The 14860-nt window shown below is 33.0% G+C and overlaps 2 protein-coding genes across 3 annotated transcripts; both read right to left on the bottom strand.

The window, feature by feature from the left end:
• Nucleotides 1-434: 434 nt before the first annotated feature.
• On the bottom strand, nucleotides 435-7849 carry LOC101223019. The gene is made up of 10 exons (XM_031880720.1): nucleotides 7688-7849; nucleotides 7418-7496; nucleotides 6467-6552; nucleotides 5672-5979; nucleotides 4234-4407; nucleotides 3561-4068; nucleotides 1995-2225; nucleotides 1789-1913; nucleotides 1273-1622; nucleotides 435-1074 (listed from the first exon to the last, which is right to left on the bottom strand). Exons 2-10 carry the CDS (start codon nucleotides 7421-7423, stop codon nucleotides 823-825), a joined length of 2040 nt encoding a protein of 679 aa, XP_031736580.1. The 5' UTR covers nucleotides 7424-7496; nucleotides 7688-7849; the 3' UTR covers nucleotides 435-822.
• A 2172-nt stretch (nucleotides 7850-10021) lies between these two features.
• On the bottom strand, nucleotides 10022-13765 carry LOC101203547 (PLASMODESMATA CALLOSE-BINDING PROTEIN 3-like). 2 transcript variants are annotated; one of them, XM_011651855.2, is made up of 4 exons: nucleotides 13558-13765; nucleotides 12787-13026; nucleotides 12588-12621; nucleotides 10022-10593 (listed from the first exon to the last, which is right to left on the bottom strand). In XM_011651855.2, exons 1-4 carry the CDS (start codon nucleotides 13610-13612, stop codon nucleotides 10278-10280), a joined length of 645 nt encoding a protein of 214 aa, XP_011650157.1. In that variant the 5' UTR covers nucleotides 13613-13765; the 3' UTR covers nucleotides 10022-10277.
• Between the last annotated feature and the right edge of the window lie 1095 nt (nucleotides 13766-14860).

The raw sequence follows: 14860 nt of genomic DNA, 5'->3' as shown, positions 1-14860 counted from the left end.
TTTACAGCTTAGTTAGCTCTCTTATTCAAACAATTGTACAAAAGTAATAATAATATCATTACTATTACATAACAAATTTGACTTTACAAACTCTAAAATTTATGGATCTATTAAAAACGAAATTATAAATTTAAGATTTAATTAAATATAAAGTTCTGTTAAAGATATTATATATACACATATCCCACGAGTTTATAAATGATGATTTTGTGATGAATCGTAGTGTGTCTAAAATGCCATTAGAACCTATAAATCTAATATTGATTCAACAAGAATAACGAAATACGTAAAGATGCAATTTTGAGAGAACATGTTGAAAACTCTCCACTAAAAGATAACGTGTTTTGTGGTAAATTCATGACATGTAAAGTGAGTAGAATGAGTTATACATCCTTGTAATTTTGGAAAATCAAGAATCCGAAAGAAACACACAGTTGGAAGGAAAACTAAATTGTAATTTAATCCAATAATAATCATAACCTCGAGGCAGTGATAAAACTGTACACAGAAGCATAAGCAACGTTAAATTCGACGTAAAAGAACTTTACAGACTTGTTTTCACTACACAACATACAGATCTGCCACAAAACCTCCATTTTTCAGTGGATACTTAAAATGAGTTAGTACATCACATTTGTTGAAACACGTATTCAACACAAAAATTAACAACCTAGGTCAACTGCTTGTACATACCAAAAAGAAAAGGCCTACGATGTACCCCTGCACTATACTATTGACAAGCTAAGTCAAACAAGTTAGATATCTATCTACCTATGTATTTGAAAATCAAACCTTGAATCATCGCATCGCATCGCATCACGACTACCGTCGTTCCTTTTTAATCCCTGCATTAAAGATTTGGAGATACTTTTCTGCAACTCTCTTGGGAACATCTTGTTCACTCATGCTTTGAGACCCACCGATACTATATGTTGGCGCCGTCTTCAAGCAACGCTCCGTTTCCAAGCGTTTTATTCCTTCACTTCCTTCTGCCTTCGTATCTGATGAATGTTCGGTCTTTACTTTTGACGCGGACAGAGAGTAGGAGTCGGTCGATGCGATTGGAGTACGTTCCTGTCATATGGTTTGCAAAATAATGAAAAGAGAATGATTAGATGTTGAAGGATTCTAGTATCATCATCGTACACAAACTAAAGAAACATTCGGTTAGCTCATCCTTTTTTTTTTTCTTTTTATTGAACGGCGACGAGAAAATGTAAACAAATCAAGAGGAAAAGGCTCAGTTCGGCAGCGAGTGTGAGATTTTTCTACCTCGTCTCTTTTCTGAGCATTCATGTTTGACGTAATGTCATCGGAATCTTTAGGTTTTTGTGACCCAAATTCTAAGAGTAATCGTTGAATGGTAGAGTCTACATCCTTTGCAGCTGAAGACTTTCCACCCTCGATGTCAATTTCCCTTTTAACGGCATTGTCATCATCGTGCTTTCCAGTTTTCTTTGACGTGAACTCCCGTAGGTGAACTTTGGAATTAGATTCTACTGAAGAAACTGCAGGACCATACTGTGACACAGGAAAAGGAGACTGGTAGTCTTTAATTTCACGGAAGACTCCGAAAATGAGGTATTCGGCATTAAACATGTTGATAATATCTGCAAAAAGAGCTGCACACATGTCATAAAGCTAGCACAAGTAAACCCAATGTTATTAATTAAAAATCAATGAACCAACTTTAGAATATCAAATGCGAGCCAATTGCATCTCTTCGGGATGTCAATGGTTACATACACTAAAGAATGTCAGGAAAATAACGAATGTAAAAGCATTTACACTGTGAGAGGCGATCCAGCTGTCTACATGTAAATAGAACCATCTCTGCACCGTCAACAAGACTTCTTATCAATAAATCTTCTCTCTCCATGAGTTCAAATAGGCAAGAGTTGTTCTTTCTGGACCTACACTTAAATCGACAATTGTTTTTACATGGCTATACAATAAGTGGAGTTGTATCCACTAAATCCAAACTCATAACAAACCTTTCAATATTGCACGGAAAGAAGTACAAGGCAACATCAGCAAGATCCGGACATTCATCGTGAAATAGATCATTCCAAATATCAGAACGACTAACTAGCTTCACTTGAAGAATGGGAGGAATCTTCCGCGACAATTCATATACTCTACCGTATACTGCACATGGCGGCTTTGCCAGGAAACCATCATAAAATTCACCAGCCATACGTGTACCAACAAATTGGAAGCCTCCCCTAAAGAATAGAAATTTCTGAAAGTAGTAAATAATTTTAATTTTCAGTGAATCATATAGATAATACCTGTATTTTCTTTATCAATGAAACTGTTGTATATATGTGTAATATCAGTAATGTGTTGAAATGCCACATAAGAAGGAAACTCAAGGATCATAAAAAACACTAAAAAAATAGAAATATATGTTGCAATATGAAGGAAGAAATTACAATATACCATAACATTTCAAGCTCTCCCAAAATTTCCCAAAAGAAATCCCACAAAATTCTCGAGACACACCTCCCGGACCCACTCCCTATATTTATAACTAAAAGTTTCACAAACTTACTACCTATTTACTAATATGCCCCAACTAACAAGCGTATCAACATTCTACAATTAATCCTACCATGTCTATAACTAGCTCACATAAGGTTGGAACAACGAATATGAAGTGCTGATCCATCAACAATCACTCCAGAAGAACAAAGTCATAAAATATTAAAACCCCATAAGAAAGAACAAGTTTGAAAAAATGGGATGGGGATTCATAATCCATTAATTACACATGCAAGAAAAGGATGCATCAATTAAATATAAAAAAGAGAATTGGTCAAACTTTCACTCATCAAACACTAAGATGGCGAAATAGTAATCAGTGTTGGCAACCCAACTTGAAGTTGGTAAGAGTTAGAGCTTCAATTATAACAATAGTGTTTACAACTATTTATAACCTACGATCAACTACAACATTTGATGAAGATAACTATAATATTTTAGTTAGTATCTAGTTTAGTTGATAATTTAGATTAACTAGTGTTTAACTGGTTATTTTCGTATTTCCTTGAAACGCCATAAAAAGCCAAAGGTTTGTAATGGGAGCTTTTGATTATTCCTTTGAATATAGAACATTGTTCTGGCATTCTCTCGTCTCCAAGGGATGAATTTTTCGTTCTTGGTCATAGGAGTTGGTCTGATATCTTTTCCGTTGCATTAGTAATCCTATTTGGAATCCCTCTTTGTTACAATGTTCACTATTTCTCATGTATCCTCTCTCCCTCTTTGTTTACTATTTTCAACACAAACTAAAATAGTTTGCACCCTTAACACAAACAATAACTTGTACTAAAGTAGTTTGTACCCTAAATACAAACTATTATAACCTACCTACTATAATAACTAACTTAGTGCCCCAAATGGCCCTAAATTGTTAGATCATAGAAACCCACTTTACGAAAGTTAAATGTGGTTTTGATAAATATATCATAGAAACCCATTAAACAAAATGGCTACGTTTAGATATACCCATTATAATGATGGAAACGAAGAAGCAAACAATAAAGGATAGGACTCACTTCCAAGAGGCATGTAATGATGGGAGATAGTCACGGTATGCATGGATTTCTTGTATCATCAAAGCATCCTTCAACTTTTTTTGCATATCCTCTAACTTGGTAGAGGGTGAAGGAACTTCTTTTCCTTTCTTGTCATGATATGCATGTATTTGATGTGTAATCAAAGTATCCTTCTCTTTTTGTGTATCCTCCAACTTAATGAAAGGTGAAAGAACTTTTTTCCCTTTGTTGTCACGAGATGGGTGTATTTGATAGGTAAACGAGCCATCCTTCTTCTGTTTGGAAGGTGAAGGAACATCTTTTCCTGTGTTGTCACAATATGCATATTCTTCATGTGTAAACACAGTATCTTTCCTTTGTTTTTGTGTCTCCTGCAACTTAATGGAAGGTGAAGGAACTTGTTTTCCTCTGTTGTCACGATATGCATATACTTCATGAGTAAACAAAGCATCCTTCCTTTGTTTTTGCGTATCTTGCAACTTATTGGAAGGTGACGGAACTTCTTTTCCTGTGTTATCATAATATTGGCCATAAAACAAGCAAATGGTATCATACCACTAGAAATGGAAATTAAAACTAAGCAAGAGGCTATACTGTTTAGCTTGGGATTGGATCCCACCATGATAACCAAATTTAGGAGTTTCATAAAGATTGCAAACCTATTTTCTCTTACCTGTATTTGTGAGAGGAAAACCATGCCTTGACACAGAAGAAGTGCAAGCAGGTGTATCTGCAACCTTCACCTTTTTTAAAGTTTGTACTGGGCCTACGGGCATTGGGGGTAAACAAGTAGCTGATGCTTGTTTCTTCAAGCCACACGTCTTTGAAGGCATCAAAGGACTTCGTTCTGAAAGAAAAAACAAAATTCAAATTAAACATTCAACTAAACATAAGTCAGAAATTGAATAAAAAGTAGAATGCTTTTTTGTCTAAAAGGATATGATGGACCGATGATTTTTTGGCACTATAGATTCATTGACCCCCCTTAAAGGTCGCTCTCTTTGGTTCACAAAAATACCTTTACACACATCCTGAGATTCATACTTAAAAAATACTGCGTGACCTACAGCTTTGTCGCCAAATAATTTGGCTTTTAGTACAAAAAAAATTGAACTTTCATAAAATAAATTATTGGACCTTGCATAACATAAAATAGAAAACCTAACACCGCAATTTCTTCCAATAAACAAAAAACGGAGATCAATTTGGGAAAAGAGAAGTATTGATACTTTGTTCGGCTAATGGCGCTGACAAATGTCACACTTTGATACTTGATGGGCATATCTTTAGGAATGCGGCTTCAACCACTTTGTATGGAATTATTTTGGACAAATTTGGTCTTTAGTTAGCCCACTGCTGCGATGTGAAAGAGATTATCAAGGAGTTACTTCTTCGTCTGCCTTTTAAAAATTAAGGTTATTTCTTGTGGCTTTTTTGATGACTGTGCTTATTTAGGGATCTTTGAGGGAAAATAAACAAATGAGTGCCTAGAGGTCTGGAAAGGGATCCACAAGATGTATGGTCCGTTATTAGATTCCATATTTCTTTTTGACTAAGCGGCGATTTCATCATTACTAGTACGTTGCATGGTCTTCCTTAGCTGCCTTGCCTTGTGTGAGCTTGCTTTTTCGATGCAAGTTCATTCTTTTTTTCTTTTCTCAATGAAAGGTCGTTTCTCATAATATACATACGCACACTTGTGCACATATAAATTGTCAACACAATAAAGACGTCTTAAACACTAGTTGAACAAAATAAACATGGATCCAAGTATCCAATATTTGTTAAGCACAATACAAACTTTTGTTTAAGCATAACAAAATAGACACAGATAACAACTAGAAAGTAATAAATTTTGGACGCGAAATAAATCAATTGCGTTTAACCATGTAAATTTATAAACTAATTGACCTTCAATTTCCTTCTTGTTTAAAAACGATTGATGTATTTTAAATTTTATATCCTAATAAATATGTAATAATCATGTTCATGTATAGATATTTAAAAAGATGTAATGTCATGTTGTATCCATATCTTGTAATACACGGTTCATAGATGAACTCCACCAGTAACAAATGCAAAAAAGGATAAGAACATGCTCAAGAACCTACCTTGAGATTCTTTTGATGCTTGGAAAAGTGGCCGGGGCATAGAGCTTTCGAAGACTTTTCTGAATTTGGATGTTTTCTGCGGCGGTGCAAAAGTTGTGTTCAACTTTGAAGGCACCTTAACCACTCCCGATGATAGCTTTATTACTTCTTCAGTAGGTATGAACTTCACTTTACCAATTTTAGCATGTCTTGGCATTTTGGGTTGAACCTGCAACCCTGAACCATCGGGACTTTTGGTCTCATCCAATGTACAATTACAACAAAGCCAGGAATTGGGGGCTTCATCACACCTGTCGGGCATGCAATAACTAAAAACAGAGATATAGCAGCGTATGAGAAGGGTCACAAATGGGGAACGCTAATTAGGACATTGGATGGACAAAACTTTAAGGAACAAGCAAGCTAATCATATCAAATCCCACGATCAAAAGCACTAATGGAATTAAAGGGATTAATATCACCAACATTACAATTACTTATTTTCTAATCTCTAGCCTAAAGTTAAATCAGTCAATTTTTCATCAACCTTTTTAAGTCCAACTAGCTGAGGTTTAAACCTACACAACCAGAAGACAATACACATAATCTCCCTTAAGTATATATACTACGAGTAAGTTTCTCCTCGGAATATCCCCAAATTGAAACTCAACAAAGTGTTGTATCGTAGTATTCACCAACTGAAGAACAAGAAAGACCGTTAGTGGTTCAACTAACGACAGCCCACAATAACGAAATGAAACAAGGAAAATGAACTTGAACAGTATCAAAGAAAAAGAACTGAAGAGTTAACCATACAGATGTTCACGAACTACTTTGCACTTGGTACAGGTTATCATCAGCTCTGCATAACCAACATCCCCACAAATGTAACACAACTGATCCTGAAAATCAAAGTAGAAACCCAAGGATCAACATAAATGATTGAAAGCAAGTCTAGACTCTAGAATTGAGGTAGAGAGTAGTACTAGAGAAGTAGAAGCACTAAACACATGTTCAAATTTGTTCTCAATATGGAAATGATTCCTTACTAAAACATAACTGAAAGGATAACTGCCGAGCAGCCAACTAACCTGTCATTCTCATAAAATGGGAAGATGAATTGAATGCAGAATAATGTATACGCATGTGGCATGCAGAAAATTTAAAATATGGGAAATAAAGATTTTGTGTTTTCTAATTTATCTACCATGTTAACATATGACAAAATGGAAACTAAAATTTGGATTAAGTATTGTTACGAGTAATTAATAACATATTTTGGGAGTGATTCTAAAATGTTTAAAATCGTTTTGAAACAAGCCTTCAGTCATTAAAAATTAATTTAATGTTTGGAAATGTACGCTTTTAAACACTGACTTCCAAAAATGCCTTAACTTTGAAATTAGTAATACTACATTAAAATATACAAACATATATGAAGCATCATTCAATCTCCACGTAGTTTGTTAACTCATGTAAACCACAAGGAAAAAAAGTTAAAACCTAAAGTGATGTATTCCACTCAAAACACACTGGACTGAACATACAAGAGTCCAAAGAGCAGCGCATGCTAAACATTATAATATTCACCCAAACGCAGATTCCGATAACAGAAACAAGCAGGCAAACTTCGGGTCCAAGAAAATTATTTTAATCCAACTAAGTTTCGTCTTCTCAAATATAGCATACAAATATGCCGTCTACGTCCGGTTTAACAAAAAAAAAAAAAAGCGAAGTACAAATACACAACAATGCAAACGAACTTACCGCCATTAACCGATACAAAAATCTACATTCAGCACCGCAATAAGTTATCACCTGCTTCAACTGCACATACAATGCTGGTCTGCTAAGGACCAGATAACAAAAGAACAAAGTAAATAAGTAACTAACTGAACCTAAAAAACCATTGGAAATGGCATTCTTACGTAGGAAAACCAAACGATCATAACAAAAAAGCGTCGTAGTGAAGAGAAACAGAGAGATGAGAGGGACAAAAAAGAAGAAGAGAAAAAGGAAAACAAAGAAATACATTACTGTGTGTTGACATAAACGAGCAGAGTTGCAGCATTAATGGCTGGCCCGCCGGCGGCAATGATGGTTTGTTGGAGAATGAGCAGTGAGAACTGGGAGGAAGAAGAAAAGGCTTTGAAAAACAAGTGAGGGAGAAAATGACTACTTAAGGAAGGCGGAAACAAATCAAATGTAAAATGTAAAATAATGCGATCCGTCGGGCGCAATTTCTTCGTGAAGGGCCCTGTCGTGCACGTGACGTGCCTTCCTTTGGGTCCACCCTCGTAATATCATTTCAGTTACTTAATCATTCGAGTTGCAAATTTAGCCATTAATTAAATGTATAGCACAATTTTAAAATATTTGTAAATATAAGTCTATCACTGATATACTATATGAAGTCTATGAGTGATAGTTTTGTTATATTTATAAATTTTTTAAAATATTGCTATATCATTCATTATTATTGCTAAAATAGTCATATATTGCAATTTTCCCTTAATTAATCTCTGAAAATTAATAATAAAAATACTAAATCCAAATTAAATAGATATAAGATCCTTTTTAAAAAAAATCAATAAAATTGGTCACATACCCAAAGTTTTAGATCTATCACTTATTTATTTGTAATAGAATAACGATAGTTTAGATCTTGTGATAACAGAAAAAGAGAAAAAATGAGAGAGATTGAATAAACAGCCAATAATAATTTTTTTTGTCCTTTAAATTAGGAAATAAGATGGCATTCAACTAATGGTAAAAGTAAAATCTAATTACTATTATATTTTTAGTGTGAAGACGCTGTTTTAGTGAACGTATATATACTGGGATTAGAAGATACTGTAAAAAAAGTAATTTATTTGCATTGAAGTGTCCTTGATGTGACCTGTTTCTCCATTAATGGAAAAAATGGATCAGAAGGTTGTCTGTCAAATTAGTTTTTTTCTCTCTCTTTAAAGTTAAGTAAAAGGATAAATTATGTCAAATATTTATGAACACTTTGAAATGCTAATATTTCTTTTCGTTTAAGAAAAAACTCGTTTGAATTTTAAATTTGTTTCAAAGTAATTGTTATGGTCGAACTGTTTGGCCAAAAGTAGAGATGATGAAGTAACATGGTTTATGCTCTTGTTGTAAGAGCACCATTTCAATAACTTGTTTACTTAAAATGAATTATATTAACAAAGGGTGTGACTATTATGATCATGACGTTTGGAGAGCTATAATACAGTCATTGATATTAATGAGAATTAAATGAGTGTTGAAATGTGTGAAGATATACCTAATACAAAACTTAAATGGGAATGTTGATTTAAATGTGTGATGACATTGAGTTGAAATTTAAATGCATGAAGGTTTAAAACATAATTTTTTGTTGACTACCGAAAATGTCTAATTGGACTTGAAAACGTGTCGAAAGTGGTTTATATGTTGACACACAAAAAATCGTTGGCAGTGTTGTCGAGAGACAAATGTTGGGAGAGGATCTCCTAGCGCATAATACATATCGTTGAGGTATAAACATTTATTTTGTTAGTTAGTTATACATTGTCGGAAGTTCATATCTATCAAAGGTATATTAAAGGCGTCGACGAAGATTCTATTTGCTGACGATATTGTTTACCCGTTGGCAGATGGTCAAAAACCTGCAAAATATTGTCAGTAAGATATTCTAACAACATCGTCAAAATATAGCACAGTACAATAAATTCAAGTTATCCTGACGGTAGAGTTAGGTGTCAGGATAAAAGATGCTTTAATTTCATAATATTTTGTTTTGGATAAAGTTAGTTTAAATCACTTACTAGCAAAAGTTTGTAACTGTGATCCATTGAAGTCAGTCAGATCAAAAGTTTTATTTATAAAAGCGCTATTCATCTCGGTAAATATACTCTTTAAATTATAATGGATAGTGTCTATTAAGATTTTTAATTCGCTATAATAATTTTCTAAATTGGCTTCAACAACAGTTATGTATGTGGATCAATATTTGAACTTTTGATAGCAATTTACGTTACTTACAAAAGTATATTATCAACCCATTATATTGAATGTATTGAAATGATCAAATAATGGTAGAACTTAAAACACAACAATGGTACTTATGCCCATGTAAAAAAACAACGTAGATGTTGGCTAAATTTCTACCTATCCTTTGTAGCAATTCAATTATTCACATGATCACAAAATTCATCTAATAGATCAAATTAAATGTCGTTTTATACTATATTATTTTTTGAAAAAGAGGTATCATATATAAGTGCAGTGTAAACATCTTGAAAGTGCCACGTACTAGGTCCATCCATGCATGTGAACTTTTTTTCCAAACTTTAGTAATTAATTAACAATCCAACCATAGGTAGTAATTACTATGACTCTAATATATATTTGAAGATCAACACTCGAAACATCGTATATATTACAAAACTCCAGTGCAATCCTTAATCTCGATAGAATAACGAAGATCCAAAACCTTATAAGAAAGCAATTTTAATGATGATTAATCAAACTACTGACCACAATATAGAACATAGAGGAACCACATAAATCTTATAACTCTCGTTTACAAGCTAGCTAATTAAGTACTTTAATCATTATAATCAACTCATCAGTCTCAACAAATTAGCAAGAAGCTAAATAAAAGGACGATTGAGATGGAGAAGAATATATGACGTTGGAGGCGGATTCCACCATGGCTCTCGTCGGCGGTGGTGCCTGTTCCAGTGGGGTTGACACCCGTGCCAGCGCCACCCAAAACTCCGGTGGGGGATGCAGTGTTGGGAAGGGGGTTATTTGTAGTTGTGGGTGTCATCGACGATGGTGGTGGTCTCGTGACAGGCGACGTCATTCCGGGAACTGTTGTTGCTCCAGGTGGTGTTGGAGTTGTCGTCACTGGAGTTACTCCGCCACCATTGCCCCTGAAATAACATCTAATAGTCAGCATTAATTTGTATCATGTTCACCATATACCCTTCAGTTCACTAGTTAAGTTAACCATTGTTCATAAAGTTAGAAATATGTGAGTTATTGGATGCTGTCTTTTAGGATTTGAGATTAGATTGTTTTTGTGAAAGGAAAGAAAGGAGTGACAAAAGGACGTATGAAGTCAAAAGGAAGGGCACGATCCTCAAGGACCCTAAAGAAAATTAAAGTTGGCTCACAACCCTAGAAAGTAGCAAGGGAAAATGGCTCGCCCAAAAATCACGCTGGGATCAACCCAGCTGCCCCACAGATGTAAAAGGAGAAAAAGGTAACCATTCTAATTTTCAATTTTAAACTTTGTTCAAATTTGGGTTAAATAAAATCTTTAGTTTTTAAAAGATAATTAAAAATAAATAAAATACTTTTTAAGTGCATCGAAACAATAATATATATAGATATTACCATCGATATTTTATTAGGGTGAAATTTGAAGCTTATGGGATATGAAAGTGACGATCCTAGCAGGCTAGCACTAACGAATACTTCTAAGTCATTATGGTAACGTTTCACACCAAAAATCATGAAGAACATCTACTTTATAGTGATTGATGGTTTTTAAACAAAGTACCAAGCTTAAATATCTCATTTTGTAAAGAACACGAGCATTGGGTGTTTTTATTCCTAAAGAAATTAAAATTGATTGGGTTAAATCTCAATAATGTTTGTATTAGTCTTTGAACCACATTTTATTAGTAGGTATCTTTGCTATATACTTTTTTTTTTTATCTATTTAATATCACGTGTCAAATGTTCAAGTTAATGTGATAGTAAACAAACATGTTCAAATATATGCCATTTAATATGTTATGAAGTATATATTTTAAAAACTTAAAAGACTAAATGGGAAGAAATTAAATGTTTATAAACGAAAATGATAATAAAAAAAAGTTTTACCATCAAGTACGACTCTAAAATCCAATAATAATAATAAAAATGGGACGCTTCTGAACTTAACAAACATAAACTAAAATATTTACAAAATACAACAAAATTTTATAACTATTATTGATATTAAAAATCTATCCGTGTAATATAAATAGATAGATTTGTTCCTATATTTTGTTAATATTTTATATGTTTTTTCTATTTACCATGATTTCCTAATAATTAAATTTATTATTATTTACAAAAGAAAAAAAAAAGCTAGGGCTACGTCAGAGATAAAATAAAAGCAAGAAGATAATGCTTTTGGACGAGGTTGAAGTCGAACCTTTGATTTATTGAATTGCCGAATGACAACGCAAATCTTAAAGAGGAAGAAATGGAATCCCAATAATTGCATCTTCTTTTTCCTTTGTCTTTGTCAAATAATATGTGGCCACTTAATCCAAGAACCCTAACAATTCTAATGTACGAGCTAGGTAGAGCTCTTCAATGGATTATTTACAGGTTTTATTTTTTGAGTTCATGATGTGATTTCGAGTCTCGTACTACTCGAATAATAGTGTGAAATATTTAAAGAGGTTGATGTGGGTTTGAAAATTTTAAAATAGGAATGTTGAATTTTATATAGTTCTTTAAAATAAAGAAGATTCCTTCTAGACAAAAAGGGAAGGAAAACTTGAATATATTTCTTTGAAAATTGTAAGTTCCCCACAACTTATTGATAAAGGAATCAATTAGTATGAACGCAATTAATAAGTTTTCGAAAATCAAACTTACCTTTCTTCTTTATCTTTCAAAATTTGGAGAGACTACAAACATTTATTACTGTTTTAAGATTTTAACAATGAAAATAAGTTGGTATAGAAATGGTTAGAAATTAAATAAACTCACACCAACAAACAAAATAGTATACAACGACCAATCCATACGTTGCATATGGTAGTTAATTAAATATTTGATCTTTCAAAGAAAAACTAAAATATAATGTGTTATGAGTTAGACTAAAGTTTGTCAGTGAAATATAAAATGGTATAAAGATCTTAGAAAAGCAACATACCCGGCGCTTGAAGGGTAGGAACAGCCAGCAGCACCTGCCCAAAAAGCAAGTGAAATGAGAAACAAACAAACAAAGTTATTGCTTTTATTTGATTTTACTTTACTGTTGTGGTTATAATTAGTATCATGATCATAGTTATTATGGAGTGTTTTAACTATTTATTAATCAAGAAAAAAACATGGGTTTTGGGTTTGCTTACTAGGGTCAGTAGTGGAGATAGCAGCAACACCAGCAAAATCACAAGAGCCTTGAGTTTGGCCTTTCTTTTGGAAATAGCTATTTACAGCGTAAGAACAGTGAGCCCTCACTGTATTGGGAAGGAAACAGGCTGCATTTTGTCGAATGAGGCTGCAGTCAGCCCCCGCCCCGCATGCGTAGTCCAGCGCCTTCTGCAGCGTCGCATCGCTCACCCCATTCTTGCAGACACACCATGTTGCACCTACTCAGAACGGGACACATATATACACAACAACATTTAGTCCCAGATCAGTAAACAAAAGATCAAACTTGAAAAATCTTCAATTATGTGCAGTCTAGATTGTATTAGTATTGCTTGAATCGTTTTTGTTATCGGGTTGTAGAACAGTAAAAATACACACAACTTGTACACTCCACATTCTTCACCTCAAAAGAACAAAACAAATCAATTTCGTGAAACCAAACTTTAGAAAATATATTGGAAATTATTCTAACGTAATTTTTAACTCAAAAAATGGTGAGGTTTTTTAAAATTTCAGCATCACTCCAGAAAAAGGAAATATAAAAAATGTTAGATCACCAGTTAAATTAACTCCATATTAGTTGAGAAAGGAAAGACTAATTCCTCACGATCATATACCATTTTAAAACACGAAATCTGATGAACTTAACATCATATACTGATGTCTTATGATAAGTTTAACCATATAAACACACACACACAAACCAAGGAAGAAGATGAAGGGAAGCTAGCTAGAGTCGTAGAGCTTACTTGAATGGCCAGCCATGGCGGCCAGAAGCAGCAATGAGAGATGCAGAAAAGCCATAGCCAGAAGAAAATGAAGCTGAACAAGAAGGTTGATAAAGAAAGGGTGGAGAACTTAATATGATGAAGACGATATTTGCTATATAGAGTGAAAAGGGACTAAAATAGGGAACAGATTTGAAAATGGCATACCACAAAGCGGCAGAAAACAATGAATATATATTATATATAGGTGTGAAAGAGAAAAATGAAATGATAATCATCCTAAAGAAACCTTTATTAAATTAAAATTAGTGCATGTACAGTAATAGTGTTTGATAATAATGACAATGAACTGTGAACTTTTTTTCTTCTCTTTAGTTTTCTTTTGTTGTTTTTTTGCTTTAAAGCAATACTCCTTCAATTCATCCACTACTTTGTTCACCGCCACGTCCTTTAGCTTTTATAATCCCTTTTGTTTCTTTCCTTTATTTTGTATTTAAAGTTATGAACATGATTATGAATCTTTCTTCTTATATACTTTTCTTTCCTAAGTGTCATTCATGAACACCTATCTTCATTTGCCTCATCTTTCTTTAATTAAAAAAAGTTGGGTTTTGTAATTTGTTTTTAAACTTCTATCGTGTTGATTTCGGTTATGGACAATGTTTGAATTACTTGTTGATTGAAGCTAATAGATATTAGAATTATTATTTGTATGTTGATCATTAAGATATATATATATATATGTTAGTTTGAATAGAATGGAATGAGTTGGTTGATCAAGTGGGTTGCATGACAAGCTAATAAACAAATGCAAAAATATACGTATCCTTTCAGAAAACAAAAGTAGTGCATGTTAAGAATTAGGAATGACATGCACATGATTTTGTGCATGTGTGTGGCTTTTTTTAATGAATTGATCCACACTTTTTAGCACCGACCTATGTATAAGTTCAATATATCAGATGATAATGATATTTATGTGGTGAGATGAAAAAAACGATAAAATATTAATCTAACCATTCTCGGGTTAAATGATAAATTTAGTTTTACTTTCATTTAAAATTAAAGTTAAATAAAATTTAAAAAATGAGCATTTTTTAGAATAGCAAAATAAATTAAAATATTTATAAGCTCTATCAAAATTTTGAATTATATTATTAGTCGTCTATCACTACTACTAGTATGTCAATGACTATTAGTAATAAAATTTGTTATATGTTGTAAATATTTTGTAAAATTTACTATTTTTTAAAATTTTCCTAAAAATAATATAATTTCAACAGCTCTACCTTCATATAAAAATATAATAAGAGAAACTCTACAT

The sequence above is a fragment of the Cucumis sativus genome, chromosome 1 (genome assembly GCF_000004075.3).
Source record: "Cucumis sativus cultivar 9930 chromosome 1, Cucumber_9930_V3, whole genome shotgun sequence".
NCBI lineage: Eukaryota > Viridiplantae > Streptophyta > Magnoliopsida > Cucurbitales > Cucurbitaceae > Cucumis > Cucumis sativus.
The sequence above is the reverse complement of the archived record's forward strand: the minus strand, read 5'-3'. Positions and strand labels throughout refer to the sequence as shown.